The sequence below is a fragment of the Cydia pomonella genome, chromosome 2, assembly GCF_033807575.1.
Source record: "Cydia pomonella isolate Wapato2018A chromosome 2, ilCydPomo1, whole genome shotgun sequence".
NCBI classification, from domain to species: Eukaryota; Metazoa; Arthropoda; class Insecta; order Lepidoptera; family Tortricidae; genus Cydia; species Cydia pomonella.
The window spans coordinates 2,632,437-2,651,744 of NC_084704.1; the positions used below are offsets into that span (position 1 = coordinate 2,632,437).

Below are 19,308 nucleotides of genomic sequence, written 5' to 3' on the forward strand. Positions count from 1 at the left end.
TACACGAGGCGGGGACAAATGGGAATACACTAAATTAAGCACATTCGGTTGAGAATCAGAAGAAAATATAAAGTGCTTTTTTTAGAACATTTTTTTTTAGTAAAATAAAAAGAACTGCCATCACCACTGAGTTTATTTTGCTAGTCTTACCCCACCTTTCCTTATAATGCTGATGGATTACACAAATAGTTGGATTAAGTTACCGCTTAAAAACATAATCTATTACGTTGTTAAATAGCGGCTACTATATTTTGCACCCCTTTACGCGGCTAATATTCCTTTATATGTGCTTTAACATCGTTTTATAAATGAATGCCACCAAAACATTTTACCAATTTTGCCTAATGCTGCATAAATTTCCTCTTTTGTTAGTCTCGTACAAGTCCTATATGTATTTCATTTATTGAATTTAAACGAAATTACCAACACAATACGCTCTAACGGTAACGTAATCCTTTCGACATATTATGTAATGTACTAGTACTTATATTCATTGTTCATTAATCAATAGACTTCCCTAACACACATTTTAGACTAACTCCCCTTCTAATAACTTTGCTGGCTTCACTTAGGGTGCCTTAGAGTATATGGGTGCCTAGCTAGACGTCTGTGCCCCCAGTCCGGCACAATAACAAATAGGAAAATCGTTAAACCGCCGAGATTACCATTTCGCATAGGCCAGTATTCACATGCATAATAACTCCAATAAAATAAGCAAGGGGACCGTTTCCGGACCATTCATACTCGCTCAACGGCTGTCGGCATTATGCGAACCCCTCGCAGCTCAAGGACAAGCCAATCAAGGTCAAATCAGGTGCCCCAAATAAAATATCTAAACAACCGTGTTACCAAACAAAATAACCAGCTAAAAATAAACGCTTTTTGAGGTTATGTCATTTCCAAATCATAGTTTCCCGCGCGATCAAACGTTTTTTAACTTTTTTAAACTTGACAGCTGTGCGGCGTAGGAAATCAGTGCCTACTTACTGAATGCCATTCGAAGATTTTTTTGAATACAGAAGTGCACACCTGCGTTATTGAATTTCACGCACACAGATGTACGTACCTACTCTTATTATCCTGGTTGAATACGACAATCAGTACAGAAATACAAAGAGGGATATGGAATAATGGTTCGTCTCGGTGTTAGTGATACCTGGCAAGCGCAAAAAATGTCGGGATATGTCTTTGGTTCTCTCGAAGTATTTTTAAATGCTTGGATTTCAATAGAGGCTGTGTTGGTAATAATTTGGATACAATAAAGTAGCTGAGAGCTTGATTATGTAATTACTATGTGGACTGTGATACAATATTCGTCATCACAGGATGAGACATTTATAAAAATGTAAACCTTTCATACCTACTTCCGAATCTTCTGATCCTTTTTTTACATTTAAAAAAGTTCAAAAGGCTTTTTAGTGTGAGTGTCAGTGAGATCTTACAAGAGACTTCTCTTATACTCTAAGAAAGAGGTTTTATCATTTGCTTATCTCGATTATTATAAATAGAGTTTGTGCGGAAAGAGAAGAATGGTGGAATGTGTGGGGCCCAATACATTCCACGACTCTTCTCTTTCCGAACAGGCTCTAGATTATTCTAGATATAAAGTATTTAGTTAATTATCACCTTTCCAGTGTATTTTCTAAGAATTATTTTACGAGTTTAGATAATGATAGTAGGTAAAACGAACTTGTATTTATGAATCTTAACCGTAAATCAGCTGTCTAAAATCACATTTAACCTACGATGGAATTTTAACAATCCATAGAGAAAGTCTTTCGCTCGTTTTCTCTTGTTTATAGCCGAAATTTTTTCTTAATGATTTGAGCTGTCAGTCACATTAGGCCGTAGATTTGTTAAGATATTCACCGTATAGGATGTAGGCCACACATAAGTCACATGATTAGTAAATCTCGTTTGTAGGTGGGCGTTAGGGTTTTGGCAAAGTTTAATAGCTTATTTAATAAAGATAGAGTATTCATTCAAACTGTATTCTACTTTCTACTACCTGATTGGTAGGCGATACTTAGCGATGATCGCGCTTGGCAAAATTGTGAATTTCGAAAGATAGTCCAGAATATAAAGAGTGAAAGAAGGTTAACAAAGAGAGTGTATAAGGGAGAAGTAGAAGAGGGAGCTGGAAGGGGTAGACCTCGGCGGGCTTTCTCTGATCAAACCGGGGAAATCCTGAAGAAAGGCCAGGTCAAGAGCACCCTAAACCGACGAGCGTGTATGAGGAATGTCATGAAAGTGAAGGAAGCGAAAGAGGTATGTCGGGATCGTAGCAAGTGGAAATCCGTGGGCTCTGCCTACCCCTCCGGGAAATAGGCGTGATTATATGTATGTATGTATATAAAGAGGACTGATGTCCATACAGTGCAGCAGGAATCGTTAATGTGGTAGATGACATTAAATACCTACATTTTTTTGAAATTTTAGTTATTTGCGTATGAAAACCCTACGCTATTCAGATATAATTAAAACGTAATATTGGAGTTGAACTGTAGAGCATACTTGATAACTCATTTTGAGCAAACATTTAAAAATCTGAATACCACCATATGGAGCCATTAAATTACAATATGCCTACAATGCTTTTACCACGCTTTAATTGTACTTTTGTGCAATTATGTAAATAGGATTTTTCTTTAAAATCATTAAAGTTTTGAGTAAATCTTAACAACAATTACCTACTTTACTTAGATACTGACCTACAAGATATTACAGTTTAAGTCCTTCAAGGACTTTGATGTTTTTGATTGAAATTTTAAAACATATTTTTACTGCTGTAGAGCTCTACTAACCGATTTTTCAAAAAAAACACTCCCAAAGAGCGTTTCCATCTTGTGCAATCCGATATCAAATGTCGATATAGAAAAAAGTAGCTGCTAGAAGAGAGTCCCGTCATAGTACAAAGAGTGGGGAAGTAGGTTATCTTCATACAAACGCAACGCGCGCGGCTTGTGCGCTATAGTATCTATGCGTCGCCGCACGCACACTCAAACAAATCTCGACCCGTTTCTCAGTGCGCCAGTCGGGGCCTTTGTTTGAGTGTGCGTGCGGCGACGCATATATAGAAATACTATGGCGCACACATACAAGCTGCGCATGGTGCGTTTGTATGAAGATAACCTACTTCCCCACTCTTAGTACTATGGTCCCGTATGACATCAAGTCCTTTTTTGGTTTAAATTTAAAGTGATCTTCTGAACAATAAACATAAATAAACAATGAATAAATAAATATAAAAAGGCTCTTTTAAAATGTTTTCCTCATTATGGTTTTATCCGACATCCGATATTGGATCGGACAATGTGGAAACGCTCTAAGATCGAATAGGTTGTATTGGGTTGAAAGTAATAAATATATAAATAATAAATAAATATTATAAGACATTATTACGCAAATTGACTTGCAGATTCTGGGAAAAATAGTAAAAAAAAATTATAACATCGATTTTTAATTTTTACCGCGTAATCAGCGTTAGAAGTCGCATAGACTAAAACATATTTATGTAAATATACAATTATCAGTAAGAGATGTATGAAAAATATTACTACCATCAAAAAGGTACACTATTTGTGATATTCTTATGATAACGTTTTTAAACATGATATAATTACAAATCCCAAAAAAACGGTCAAAATCACATAATAAAAATCCCAGAAGTTGCTCCACAATTGTTACCGACAAAGAAGTATATCGATATCTTTATCGATAACCCGATACCTTAAATACATTCAAATTTAGAACATTTTTGAGAAACAAAGGAATTTGATTTCGCCTCTTTTCGAATATCAGTCTAGCTAGATGACAGAATTTTGCTTATAGGTCTTTTATGGTTGAATGCCAAGTGCCATAATTTGACGTTTAAAAACAAAAGAAGGTTGCCTTACAGGCCTAGGTGTGTATAGGTAAAAAACTTAAGTAAGTCACCTGTTGTATGTAGTTGTGACGTGTTCGAATAGACATTTTGTATTGTTTGTGTGTGTATTTTAAACATGTATTGTCTATTCGAACACGTCACAACTACATACAACGGGTGACTTACTTAAGTTTTTTACCTATAAGGCTGTATGAAATTCCTTTACATATCATCTTCACTCATCGCACCGTAGTATTTCCGGACCTAATTTGACGTAAGTCATGTCAACATTTCATTACAAGTTTGAGAAAAGTTTCATTACAATCCAACACCTAGTTTTAAAATTAGAACGAAACTTCCTTTGTATGGGTAGGTGATATTCGGCCGAGCTGAGTTTTAATCCTTTTATTTTCTACTAGACTTTATGCAATCTTAACTAGGTATTACATACACAAAGGCATGTCGTGAATGAAATGTAAATTGAAGCTTTTGATGAATGGAAAAACACACGCCATCTGAAATATCACGTTCAACTATTTAGAAACTTATTATTGCCGCTCGCAAAACTCGAGACTAACGATGCAACGTTAGTTATGTTAACGTAAGTGCCAGATACGACTGCAAAAATAACTTGGTTTTATAGAAAGCTTGTTTTACACTTTATCAATGAATTCATTCATAAAATTTACAATAATTTGGTGATTTGTAGTTTTATTATATTTATGAATATATAATTTGTATGCTAATTGTGTTTATCATATTCCATGTTTATTGGCGATAGGCATTTTACCTAATTAAAATATTTGAACATGATGATAAAACAATCAATCATGTTGAAAGAAATTTGTTGACAACAGTCTCGATCTCGATACCAAACCCCGTTTTAAGCAGTAGAAAAAAATATTAACGGGCTTACAGGCCAATTCGAGCGTACACTGACATCAGAATGATATTGGAATCATGTTATTTAGTTATATTGCGTCTTGCCTGCACCAATATCACATACGGACAAATATGAGCGAAATGCACGATAACTGAATTATTATAACGCTACCGAAAGATTCCGTTGCAGTTTGGACACTCAGCATCAATATTAGCGTCTGACAAAGGGCTCCGAAATATGCTCTAGAAATGGCTTAAAGGACTCGCATCCAGGTCGTAATTGTAAAAAAAAAAATACTACGGCAAACCCACTTTGTCAGTAGAAAAAGGCGGGCAATTAGAATTTTCTTTAGGAAGACAACCCTTTGCGCCTACATTTTGTAAATTTGCCGCTTCTTTCTACTGACGGAAATGGTTGGTCAAACGCAACTCTGGATTTCTTTCCAAATATAAATAGAACGCTGCCAGTCTTCTGGGCACCCTATCGGACGGCACAGACCTGGGGCCAGTTTTTTATTTGTAGCCTTTTTAGGTACTTTTAGTTTAGTACATATTTTAATTTATTTCTGTTAGTTTTAATGAATTTATTTTTAGGCCTTATTTTAGATTATTTAGTAGAGATGTATATCTCTACAGTTTACGTTCTAAAGTACACATCATAGTCTGATTGTTCTACATAAAGTCAGACCAAGCTAAGTTTGCAGCGATGTTGATAGCCCAGCCTCTGTGTTAAGTAAACGTCATAATTACATAGAAGTTTGACATTTACAATAACAGCCACTATGTAGGCTGTAAAAATCGCTGCCAACTTATCTTGGTTTGACTCTACATACTATTCTACTTTAAAAAATTATAAAATAAAAACTTTTTAACAAAAAATATAACCGACTTCAGAAATTACCAAAAGCGCCATACATGTACGTATAACATTTGAAGAGTTCCCTCGATTTCTCCAAGATCCCATCATCAGACCCCGACTTAGTGCCAACGGGACCATCTCGGGGTTATACCCGTTCGATTAAAAAAAAATTGAAAATCGGTTCACGATTCTCGGAGATATCGAGTAACATACATACAAAAAAAAAAGAATTCAGTCGAATTGAGAACCTCCTCCTTTTTTGAAGTCGGTTAAAAAGATGGGAACACATATTAAATTGCACATGCTAGCACATAGTTTTTACATATAATAAGCTTGGAATGACCACAGGACGCGCGATAACGAGGAGCGGTAACGGTCAGGTGTAGGGTTACTTACACGCCTACGCTTGCTTTCATGGCTCGCCTTGCTGACCTATTCATTTGCAGAGGTATTTGCATGGTTATAAATTAATTAACTTAATTAGTCTCCGTCCGATTGCATCCTAATTAACCCTTAAATGCATAGTGTAGGAAGAACCTCTAATTTTATACATAATTAGACAAAATCTTCCTGTATATTATTTAAATGGTAAAACTAATCCATTTTCCGACTTTACTTAAATTTACGCAGTATTTTAACTCAACTCCTGGGATCTACTTCAACAATAGGGTTCTTTCCAATTTTTTGAAACGCTTGTATTACGTTCTATATTAGCTAAAAGTTGCCCTAAAATTCAACTTTTATACTAAAAACGGCTTTAAATATGTTAAATTAACAAAATATATTTTGACAGATGCTTTCGCGCCCTAAACTCTCTTTGAAAATTGTGTGACGTCACAGTTTACGGTTTGACACATAACTTCATACACACGTAGAAGATACGAACTGTCAACTGACAATTGTCATTTGTTGTTTATCGCCTAACTGTCAACAGTGTCAATCCGAGAGTTGTGACGTCATCAGAATCTTCAATGACGTTTCGAGTTTGGTCACGTGACGTGTGCCAAAAGATATTTTAAAATCAATATTTACAAAAATATGGTCATTACAGGTCCCCTAAAAGTAATTTAACATGTTCTTATAATCCAAAAGAATTTATTGGGATACAATTCTGCAGTAAGATTTGTAGATGGAAACAACCCTATTGGGATATCGATATACTTCATTGTCTGTAAGAATTGTGGAGCAGAGTAGCAGAATTGTATTGGTAACAAGCCAAGAAGTAAATAAAAGACGCGGAACAGTTTCTGATAGTTTTGCCAATAAGGGTTCGGAATCGTCGGCAAATTGTATTTTATGAGGTACCTATTATGAATGACTCGAATGACAATAAACGCCTCGTGAATGAAACAGGTTGACGCGAATAGGTTAATCGTGCCCCGTCGGGTACCGTTGTGAGTGTTGTGACTATGATATTGACTAGTTGGTCTATCTTGAATCAATGATCAAACGAATAAAGATTTAGGACCGTAAAGTGTTAATGTTAATGAATAAAATATACCTACCTACCCTTTGTGTTCATTTTGTATTGGAAACTGGGGCGCCTGCCTAGGCATAGGCACTGAAAGTATAAAGTGACCTCCTAACTAATTTTATTATCCTTTTTCCATCAGAATGAAGCAAATAGAAAAAGTCTAAAATATACATTGAAGATGATCCAAGCAGATATTAGAATACTTGATATGTAGATGAATCCATTTTTTATAAAACCTGACCAGTAATATATAAATGATCACGCGACGTATTCCGGAATTTCATTGGAACTAGATTTTTCATACTAGACTGAACTATCACGCTATACCACGGACGTAGACAGGGCCGGATTTAGGGGAGGGCAACCGGGGCTACTGCCCCGGGCCTCCACAAAAGAGGGGTCCACCACAATAGAGAATTCGGTAAATTTACCATTTTATTTGGAAAAAATTTGGGGCCAGGGGGCCTCCACTCCTTTATTGCCCGAGGCCTCCAGACCTCTAAATCCGGCATTGGACGTAGATAATAAGCCCTATACCTACTTACATGAGAATCTACAGCGCCCTCTTGACAATGATCATATATTTCTGGTCGGGCTTTATTAAGTACATGTTGCTTTTAGTTTTCTGTGACTAAATTGATTATGCCAAGAAAATTGACGACGCATAAAAAATCATAAAACAATTAAAATTCTTCACACACGGCCTAAAAACAAGCTTTGTTACGCCGCCTTTTCTATAATGAATTTGTTTACAGTTTGACAGTTAACCCACATACTTGGGGTTTGTTTATAGCGGGTCAGATGTCTAAGGAGCCGAAACAATGACGCTTATCTCGGCATCGGTTACGAGAGCTACTCGTAAATAACTTAAGAATATGAGAGGTTGTGACGTGTGTACTAGAGTATCCAATACACAAAAGCGCGTGTAGTGTAACACTAACATATAGAGTTAACTACCCAAAGGTTGGTATTGGTACTGGGAAGTACCAGCAATTGGCACCTGTTTTTGTGGGAAAATCACCTCAGCTGTTTTAGAATAAGGTTGAATGTCGAAGGCGCTGACAATGGGTTAATTCTGTTGATTGTTTTCCGTTTTTACTTTAATTATAAAATAATTTGGCAAAGAACATGTCGGGCCATGCTCAGTGTAGAATTTCGTAGTTACCGTTAGGTACAAGCATAAGGAGTTCCTTCGCAGCGCTTTGCGTATAAGCAAGTATATTATACAAAGTGTATCTTTTTACTAAGAAGAGAAGATCTCCTTCTTCCTCGCGTTGTTCCGGCATTTGGCCACGGCTCATGGGAGCCAGCGGTCCGCTTGACAAGTAATATCAAATGATATTTCGTACTTTTTTTCATTGGTACAAACCGGGGTTTGAACCCGCGACCTCCGGATTGCAAGTGCAAGAGAAGAGAAGATATTTTGCAATAACATATTGCTAATCTCTCGAATAGACTGAGTTCTGCAGCTTTTGCAGTGAGCAAGATCCGTCAGTTAACAGACGTGAAAACAGCTCGATTAGTTTACTTTAGTTACTTTCATAGCATTATGTCATATGGTATTTTACTATGGGGTAGTGCTTCAGAGATAAATACCATTTTTGTTCTGCAGAAGAGGGCTATTCGTGCAATATATAAAATGTACCATAGAGACACACTTAGAGATAAGTTTAAGGACATTAACATAATGACAGTACACTGTCAATATATTTATGAGAATATTCTGTATGTACATAAAAACATTGCCAGTTTTAAGAAAAACTGTGAAATACATAATATTAATACTAGAAATAAGCATAAGCTCGCAGTGCCCTTCACTAGGCTCCATAAAATTAAGAAATCATTCATGGGTAATTGTGTAAGATTTTACAATAAACTTCCTAATATTATAACTGAATTGTCTGTTAGTAAATTTAAAAATTATGTAAAACGTAAGCTTATCTGTAAAGCCTATTATAGCACACAAGACTACATGAATGATGAAACACCGTGGGATTAAGTGTGATTGTAAAGAATGAATTATTTATTGTTATGTTATTAATGATGAAATTGATAATTCAATGTATATATATACCGTATTTTTTGACATTTAGATTTTATTCTAGAAAGGTTCTAGACTAGTATTTTTATACAATTTTGATGTATGACGATCTTTTTATGAAATTCTTATTATTAAGTTTACCATATCTATAATAGTTCAATGTTTTTTTTAGAACAATAATAACTGCATCAATAAATTGCTCTGATATTTAGATTAAGATGATATTTGTAAAATTTGACGATTTAAAAGTGCTTGTTGCTAGGCCTATTTGAATAAAGAATATTTTGATTTTGATTTTTTGATTTTTTTAACTCAAAAACGGCTGGACCGATCATTTTCGCTATAGTTTTCATTGAAAGTATTTATCAAGCTTTTGTTTCAAGATTTTTTCAAATTTTTTGGACCCTTGGTTCATAAGTTAGAGGGGGGGGGGGGGGGGAACCATATATTTTTTTCTTTCGGAGCGATTATTTTTGAAAATTAAACTTGATCGAAAAATGGTTTTTTGACATGGCGAAACTATAAGGGTTACTGGGTGACTACGAAACGGACCTACATAATTCGTTAACAACATGCTTACTTATAGCAAAAATAATAATAAATAATAATCAATATTATAGGACATTATTACACAAATTGACTAAGTTCCACAGTAAGCTCAATAAGGCTTGTGTTGTAGGTACTTAGACAACGATATATATAATATATTATAATTATGAATACTTAAATACATAGAAACACCCATGACTCTGAAACAAATATCCATGTTCATCACACAAATATATGCTCTTACCAGGATTTGAACCCGGGACCATCAGCTTTATAGGCAGGGTCACTACCGACTAGGCCAGACCGGTCGTCAAAAATAATGAAATAATTATGGTTCGATTGTATGGGTGCGGCTTTTTAGCGGCGGGTTCGTGTGAATCTCATTTTGGGCTTACAACCACGCTCATTTTAAAGTGGGACCAATTTTAGTTTTTACCTGGCCCAGCTTTCTAGCAATAAAAGCTATAATCACCAAGAACACCATGCCTATCCTCCGAAATCATTTAAATTTTAAGCAGATGGCTTTTCTTTAACAACTTTAGGCTTAGTGCCTCTTGCCCGACTTGGGTACAAAAGGTATGTAATGTTTTTACCTGAGGTTTAGGCTCATTAAGCCTTTTGCCTGAGAGAAAATTGATAAAAGGTTGTTAAGAGAGATTTGTGCATTTAACAATGCCAGTGCATTTGGTCGGGGAAAGGAGGGTTCCGTCACGCGTGGTACTTTTATCGATTTACTTTTAGGGTTCGTGTGTACAATCGAAACGTGAGCTACGAAATTGCATGGAGACATTATGAATTAATTCATTGATTAAGTCGCAATTTATTAATTATTTACGGCTGATGGTACCTATAGTGTTCATTTTAGCTTTTATATTCTTGGGCGTTTGTACGGGCCAAATCTTGTTAGTTAAATTTGACCCACTTCCCGGTTTCCGATGAAGCTGAAAATTTGCGTACATATGTAAGTTGGGTGACAATGCAATATTATGGTACTATCGAGCTGATCTTATGATGGAGACAGAAGGTGGCCATTGGAACTAATTGTGTTTGGGATTTTAAGGATTATCTGGATGAGCACCAGTTGCATGTGGAAAGAAATTTTTGCCAATAACTTATTATACTATATTGGTCTTAGTTAAAGAACATTCTCGAAATTTTCCGGAAACTTTCATTAGAAAATTCTCGTGCAATGCAAGTTTCCACTTAGAAAGTTCCCGTTCAGATTAGGGATAATTACTCAATAATTAACTGTTGACGACTGTTTCATTTATTATTTACGTATATATTTATATTTAATATTTATTCACTTCTTGGCGTCTATTTCAAGTGTGATAGAAATCGAAACTATTAACTGTAAATAAGATTTGGTATTAAACGGGCCGAAAATAATACCGAGAAAATTTCACAGAAACTTTGCAATTTTTTTTAATCCTCTTTGGCAGATTGCTAGTCTAGAAGCAAATACTTTAGAAATAGCATGTGTCATTTTCTGCAGACATTAAGAAAAAAAAGCGGCCAAGTGCGAGTCGGACTCGCGCATGAAGGGTTCCGTACAATTTAAGACGTATTAAAAAAAAATCTTCTTATTAGATCTTGTTCAACATTTTACCACTTTGGACACACATTTTACCACTTTGGAAGTGTCTCTCGCGCAAACTATTCAGTTTAGAAAAAAATGATATTAGGAACCTAAATATCATTTTTGAAGACCTATCCATAGATACCCCACACGTATATGTTTGATGAAAAAATTTTTTTTTAAATTTTATGACGTATTAAAAAATAACCGGCCAAGAGCATGTCGGGCCACGCTCAGTGTAGGGTTCCGTAGTTACTCTTCCGTCACAATAAGCTAAACTGGAGCTTAAAGTATAGTAAATTGTTAACCAAGGGATGAAACGGTACCTTTCACCCGAGTTAAACAAATAGGCAAATTTGCATAATCAGTACCTAATTAAAGTAAGTCTTTTTACTATGAAGGGAAAACTTTTTGCGATAACTCAAAAACAGCTAAACTGATCATGTCTGCTATAGTTTTCATTTAATGTCTTTCTTAAGCTCTACTTCCATGATTTTTTTCATATTTTTTGGACCTATGGTTCAAAAGTTAGAGGGGGGGGGACACATTTTTTTTTTCTTTCGGAGCGATTATCTCCGAATATATTCACTTTATCAAAAAATGTTTCTTGAAAACCCGTATTAGTTTTGAAAAACCTTTCCAACGATACCCCACACTCTAGGGTTGAAGCGAAAAAAAAATTTCACCCCCACTTTACGTGTAGGGGAGGTATCCTAAAAAAAATTAAATTTTTAGATTTTATTATACGACTTTGTCGGCTTTATTGATTTACATATCCAAGCCAAATTTCAGCTTTCTAGCACTAACGACCACGGAGCAAAGCCTCGGACAGACAGACAGACAGACAGACAGACAGACAGACAGACAGACAGACAGACAGACAGACAGACGGACAGACAGACGGACATGGCGAAACTATAAGGGTTCCGTTTTATGCCATTTGGCTACGGAACCCTAAAAACTACTCACTAGATCTCGTTCAAACCAATTTTCGGTGGAAGTTTGCATGGTAATGTATATCATATATTTTTTTTAGATTTTTCATTATGTTATTTTAGAAGTTACAGGGGGGGGGACACACTTTTTTTCACTTTGGAAGGTTCTCTCGCGCAAACTATTCAGTTTAGAAAAAAATGATATTAGAAACCTTAATATCATTTTTGAAGACCTATCCATAGATACCCCACACGTATGGGTATGATGAAAAAAAATTTTTTTTTTTAATTTCATGACGTATTAAAAAAAAACTACTTACTAGATCTCGTTCAAACCAATTTTCGGTGGAAGTTTACATGGCAATGTATATCATATATTTTTTTTAGATTTTTCATTCTGTTATTTTAGAAGTTACGGGGGGGGGGGACACACTTTTTACCACTTTGGAAGTGTCTCTCGCGCAAACTATTCAGTTTAGAAAAAAATGATATTAGAAACCTCAATATCATTTTTGAAGACCTATCCATAGATACCCCACACGTATGGGTTTGATGAAAAAAGATTTTTTGAGTTTCAGTTCTAAGTATGGGGAACCCCCAAAATTTATTGTTTTTTTTCTATTTTTGTGTGAAAATCTTAATGCGGTTCATAGAATACATCCACTTACTAAGTTTGAACAGTACAGCTCTTATAGGTTCGGAAAAAAGTGGCTGTGACAGAATCGGACAGACAGACGGACATGACGAATCTATAAGGGTTCCGTTTTTTGCCATTTGGCTACGGAACCCTAAAAAGTGGACGGCCGCGTTTCCATCTTTTTTTTTTAGTTTATTTATTCACTATTAATTTTTGAAACAAGATTTAACACAAAAAGCCACTATTGAAAACCTCTAACCATACAAACGTAGTCTCCATTTTCCCCTCTGGATATTGACATTATGGAAAATATTTTAACATAATATGATGTATAGTATATTAACCATAGCTATGCCGGTAAGTCTGACATTTTATTATTGCAAAAATTATAGGAGCGAAAAACAGATATCATACAATTTATAATGCTCCTAACTCTTATAATAATAAAAAAAAAGTGGCTGTGACATAATCGGACAGACAGACGGATATGACGAATCTATAAGGGTTCCGTTTTTTGCCATTTGGCTACGGAACCCTAAAAACAAATTTTGGGACATATCTGTGGTTGATATACAACAAATCGTGTCAAAATATTTACAATAATGTTAATATGCGGAGAGAAAAATGAGGACTACGTTTATATGAAATTCGATTTCGTGCGAGACCTCCACTTTCGTCTAGGTAGGATATAAGGTACCAGCCTTGAGAGAGTTGAGAGTAACTATCAAGTAACTGACAAGAGGCAGCCTAAACAAGGTACAGAAAATAAGCATGACGTGATGTGGTTATACTTCACGGCTCAGACATGATATGCAAACATTTGTATGGTTTATGCTATCGTTTGTAGGTACGCAGCCACGGGACCCTAAAAAAATGTAACAGCACTACCTACACAGGAACACAAAGCTTGAAATTACGTTCCAAGAACCCTCAGGTAGAAAATAAATCTGTGGCCCTAGTGAAAAAGGGTACAAGTCTCTGGCAGCGCAGGTGTAAAGGGGTGTAAGTTCCACGTAACACTTATGCCCTTATACACCTAAACTGCCAGAGACTTGTACCCTTTTTCACTAGGGCCACATTAATGTACCCGTTTATGATTTATACCCGGAGTTTGAGGGATGGCTGGGAAGGGTGCTTTTGAGGTGCCACGTGGTGTTTGTTCAATTCTTTGTACTTACAAGGAAAGGTACCCAACTGTCCGGTTCCGATTTGATTCATATTTATATATGTTATAGAGTAGTCTAAAATAACGGACACGTATTTTTTTTTTAGCTGCCCAAACTCAACTTATTGGGAGAAATTGTCCTCCGAAGTACTAAAAAGTTACTAAATCTTCTAATTCCTATAGAAATTGATGCTCAAGCAACTTGCTAGTTTATGGCTGGTTTGAGTATATGTTTGAAAGCAGCAAAAAATAATGATCGACATTCGAAGTTTTATAATATCTTATCGCTAAAGTTACACATAAAGACGGGTGTTTTTTTAGGAAAACTTGAGTTTAAGCAGATATAACAAAACACGTGTACATTATTTTTTCCTGTTCTCAAACATATACTCAAACAAGCCATTAACTAGCAAGTTGCTTGAGCATCACTTTCTATAGGAGTTACAAGATTTAGTAACTTTTTAGCACTTTGGAGGACAATTTCTCCCAATAGGTTGAGTTTGGGCAGCTAAAAAAAATACGTGTCCGTTATTTTAAACTATTCTATAACATATATAAATATAAATCAAATCGGAACCGGACAGTTGGGTACCTTTCCTTGTTAGTTACGGAGAAACTCGGTATACTACGTGTCATCCACGATGACGCGCAGATTTGTCAAATCTAACCCTTAATAACATGGTAATACGAGTCAAGGCATGCGTCTTCGTGAATGACAAGATCTATACGTAAGTACGCCAGTTATAAGAAGGATGTATTTCTTTAAAGAAAGGTAATTAGGTTACTTTATTTAATACCTAAGTAAAGGTTGTCTGGAAAAGATCGCTTTATAAGATAAGACCGCCTATTGTTTACCTCTACTTGTGATGTTGTTTTCTCTCTATATTGTTTTTATTGAGGTGTGCAATAAAGAGTATTTGTATTGTAAATAGATCCGCAGAAATGATAAGTTTCATACATTTGAATTGAATTAAATTAATTTTATTGTATTTGTCGATTCAGTTTCACGCAAAGATTAACAAATTATAACATACATACTTAAAATCCCAAAAATCCTTACACAAATTGATTAAGTCCAGCGGTAAGCTCAAGAAGGCTTGTGTTGTGGTACTCAGACAACGATATATATAATGTACAAATACTTAAATACATAGAAAACATTCATGAATCAGGAACAAATATCTGTGCTCATCACACAAAAAAATGCCCTTACCGGGATTCGAACCCAGGACCATCGGCTTCATCGGCAGGGCCAGACAGGTCTTCATGTTATAAGGTATTGAAACAAACAAGGACAGAGTTGGGTACCAAAGTAATAAGTAATTTATTGATAGGTACTAGGTAGGTAATGATCAGCTATGAACCGTGCAAAAAGGTAATTTACATTCTTAATTAGCTTAATAACTACTTAACTAATCGTAGCAATAATAATTATTATATAGTTATTATTGCTACGATTAGTTAAGTAGTTATTAAGCTTTTATTAAGTTAAGAAATTCTAAGTTAAGTAGTTATTAAGTTAAGAAATTCTGTTAGGTACCTAACAGAATTTCAACAACAATACAAGCACATTAAATGTACATTTTTGTATTGTATTATTGACTTTTACTTAAATAATAATAATTCACTGTTGGACACAGGCTTCCTCTCATATGCGAGAGGGCTCGGGCAATAGTCCCCAAGCTAGCCCAATGCGGATTGGGGACTTCACATACACACACACACTTTTACTTAAGTATTATTTATTTAACTTTCGAACAGCTCTTTATGGCAATTGCAACGGCAATTTCAGATGTTTCAGACGCGCGTGCCCTGCGGATAAGAAGTACAGACTTGTCGGAAAAATGTTGATAAAATAACGTTCTAATTAATAAAGTAGGTTCATACAAAAAAATAATTGTACCTATTTTATTAATGTGACACTGATTTTTACTCCTTTTTGTAAAGTATATACTTTCACAATCCAGCTGCGTATTCGCGTCTAACGACATTCCCAAAGTAAACAAGTAGTAAATAAAAACGCGATTTAAATTTTAAACTAATTATATTACGTTATGATCAAGCTTTCAAATCTTGGCAAACTTACTACCTTTAAAAGCTTTCAAAATTCAAAATTCAAAAATTTATTCTGCAAGTAGGCCTCAAGGGCTCTTTTACAAGTCAATACAACATTTATAGTAACATCATATAGTGACATGAAAAATACATAACAACATTTATAAATACAACAGCCAATACCTGGGTAAACATTACATTATAATAATCTTAAAATAAATAATTAATACAATACAATAGAGATGTATAGTCTCTATGGTTAAAAACACATTAAATCTGGAGATGTAAAAGGTCCCCAATGTCAGAGTACTAATACTAATAAAATTTGGAGGTGTAAAGTCTCTCCAAGTGTCAAAATAAAATTTATACTAAATAAATAAACCGCGTCTGGACTGTTAAACTAGCAGTCTCATAAACTAATGCTACATTCTGTACATAACTAGTATGTACCAAGTCAAGTATATTATACAATATGACAGAGACGTATAGTCTCCACGGTTAATACATTAAGTTTGGAGATGTATAAGGTCCCCACGGTCTGAGAAAAATAATAATACACAATAATAAGATTTGGAGGAGTAAAGGTTCTCCAAATGTCAAAGAATAAAAAAAATAAAAAATTGTATGAAATACATATTTCACTCAAAACTTTATCAGTCAAAACCTTTATGACAGAACTTATTTCCTAACTAAGTAGTTTGCACATCACCCTGGTCTTATCGGCCAAGTACTTATGGAGAAATAAAGAAATCTGACACAAAGTATGTATTTAGTTAAAAGAATAAGCTTAGAATAATAATAGGCTTTCTTATTCTAAGTATTTTACATACAATCCTTACCTACCCATAACTACCTGGACCATGGATACCAATAAACGATTATTATTTTCAAACACGCCGGCCACGCATACCACCTCTCGCTTTATCTATTGTTTCATTTCAACCCCCTACTCGCCGCTAGATGTCTATTTCAAACGTATATAAACCCCAGCCGGCAAACCAGCTTATCAGTCGTAAGCAAGCAACGGAGGAGTAAACATTCCTTTGTCTTTTATCGAAATGTAAGCTAGACAACATAATGTCTTTGCTACTTTCCATCATGGGCTTGTCTCATCATCGTCATCGGCGGCTGGAGGCAAAAATATGTTTGCTGCCTTTCATCATGGGATTGGGCTTGCTCTTTCCTCGGCTGAAGGAACAGGACTTGCTCGCCTTAACTTCTGACGACTTCTTGACTGCATCACCAGTGCTGTCCAGATCACCTGACGACTTCTTTACTGCATCACCAATGTTGAGTTACCTTTCATGGAGACAGCGGGCTAGAAGCAACGTCGGTTCCATCTTTGGCAAAGAAACGTTCCAAATGAATCTCGACTTACCAGCAGAGGTCTCCGTGAAAACACCCGACGGCATCACAGTCATGAATCTCGAAGAAAGAAAGCTAGCTAATGGTTACTCCTCCAGCCAGTTCTCAAGACTGTACACGGTTCCTGAAGGCTTCAACTCTGAGGCAGACGAGTCCAGGCTATCATCAGAAGGCATCTTCTCGACCAAAGCTCGCGTGGCTCCGTTGAAGAACGTAAAGTCGGTGCCCGTCGACGAACCTGGGCCGATTCTGACGAAAATTGAGGACTTGATAGCTTGGGAAAACCTCGCTAGATAATGAAGATTCAACGTGAGGATCGGGGTCATCTTTTCTTGCGCAGGTTGAAAGAATTATATGACCGTGGTTGTCACTTTGGGAGTTCGTTATAGGAAGGTCATAGAATTAAGTGAAGTGGCTGGATCCATAAGCTAATCTATGGCCATAATGTCAAAATATAAAATTATTGAATATTATTTTACAGCTCATAATTCATAAAAATAGGAACTGCTTATTTTAAGTTAATAGGTATAAGTTTAATGAAGTATAAAGACTGATTTTATGCTCACTCTCACGTATTCGTAATCGTAAAATAGGAACTGCAAAACTTAAGTTAAGATTATTATAAGTCATCTAGGTTTTTAATTTTTATTTAGTACTTTAACGCATCAAATATAAATTCTTAAAATGTATATATTTACCATTTTATTTCTACTTTAATTTTTTTTCCCTTACTTCACCCATCAGACAAATTAAACTTCACGTCACACTTTAGACAAAAAAAACATACTTACCATCATACAACATGTATAAGTAAAAAACTTAAGTAAGTCTTCGTTGTATGTAGTTGTGACGTGTTCGAATACTTAGCACACTTGTATCATAATGTACTATTAATGACGCCAATAGTCAAACTACCCGCTAACTAAGCGCTACAACTGCTACGATTCTTATTTTTAGGATTCCGTACCAAAAAGGTACAAAAGGAACCCTTATGGTGCGACTCTGTCTGTCTGTCTGTATGTCACATCGCTAAATATCTTGAGAAGCGCTTAAGCTATCGATTTGAAATTAAATAGTTATGAACAACGCCAACCCAGATAGAGAATTATCCTCGAAAAACCATCATACGTACATTACATCGCGCAAATATGTTAGACAATTTTCCGATAGATGGCGCTGTACACAATTATACTGTATAAGTTCTTCTGTTCAAAAGTCTTTCCCCTTTATACCTAATTTGTACGGAACCCTCGGTGCGCGAGTATAACGAACTCGCACATGATCGATTTTTTAAAATTGTAATGTCACTAGTCACCACTGCTTCTGCTGAATTAAAAACAAATTAAGTAAAATATTTTTTTACATTTTTTGAATAATCAAATTTTTTTTTGTTATGTATCAATGTGAGTAAACAACCCAATTAACATGTATTGTTAAATGCGGGTAATAACCCCCATTGTTTACTTAATTGCTTTAAAAACCATCGCAAAATCGTCGTGAAATCTGCAATTAACAATCAATAATCACTCAATTCCACAAAACTGGATTGATGGAATACAAATTGGTTATTTACACGTATAAGGCCATGTATTCACTATAAACGATTCTATTCTATTCTACATAAACAAAGTTTGGGATACACTGTTTCTTTCCCTATGTAGATGTTTACAGAAACAATGTATCAACTCACACACTCGTAGTCTTGAGTGTGGACGATCTGAGATACAATGACCTTGGCGATAAGCAATAGTGTTTACCGCAACTTTCTGTGTTTCAGAAACACGTAAATGTGACAAATGAAAATGGGCCTTATTGGCGCTTACGCCGCACTGCGTAGCGCGGCGTTGTTTATAATATGGGAGCATCGTTTATAATATGGGAGCATCGTTTATAATATGGGAG

At 35.4% G+C, this 19,308-nt stretch overlaps 1 protein-coding gene across 1 annotated transcript; it reads left to right on the plus strand.

The window, feature by feature from the left end:
- The first annotated feature begins 17,041 nt into the window (after positions 1-17,041).
- On the plus strand, positions 17,042-18,095 carry LOC133531137 (uncharacterized). The gene has a single exon (XM_061869263.1). It carries the CDS (start codon positions 17,119-17,121, stop codon positions 17,701-17,703), a length of 585 nt encoding a protein of 194 aa, XP_061725247.1. The 5' UTR covers positions 17,042-17,118; the 3' UTR covers positions 17,704-18,095.
- Positions 18,096-19,308: the final 1,213 nt, after the last annotated feature.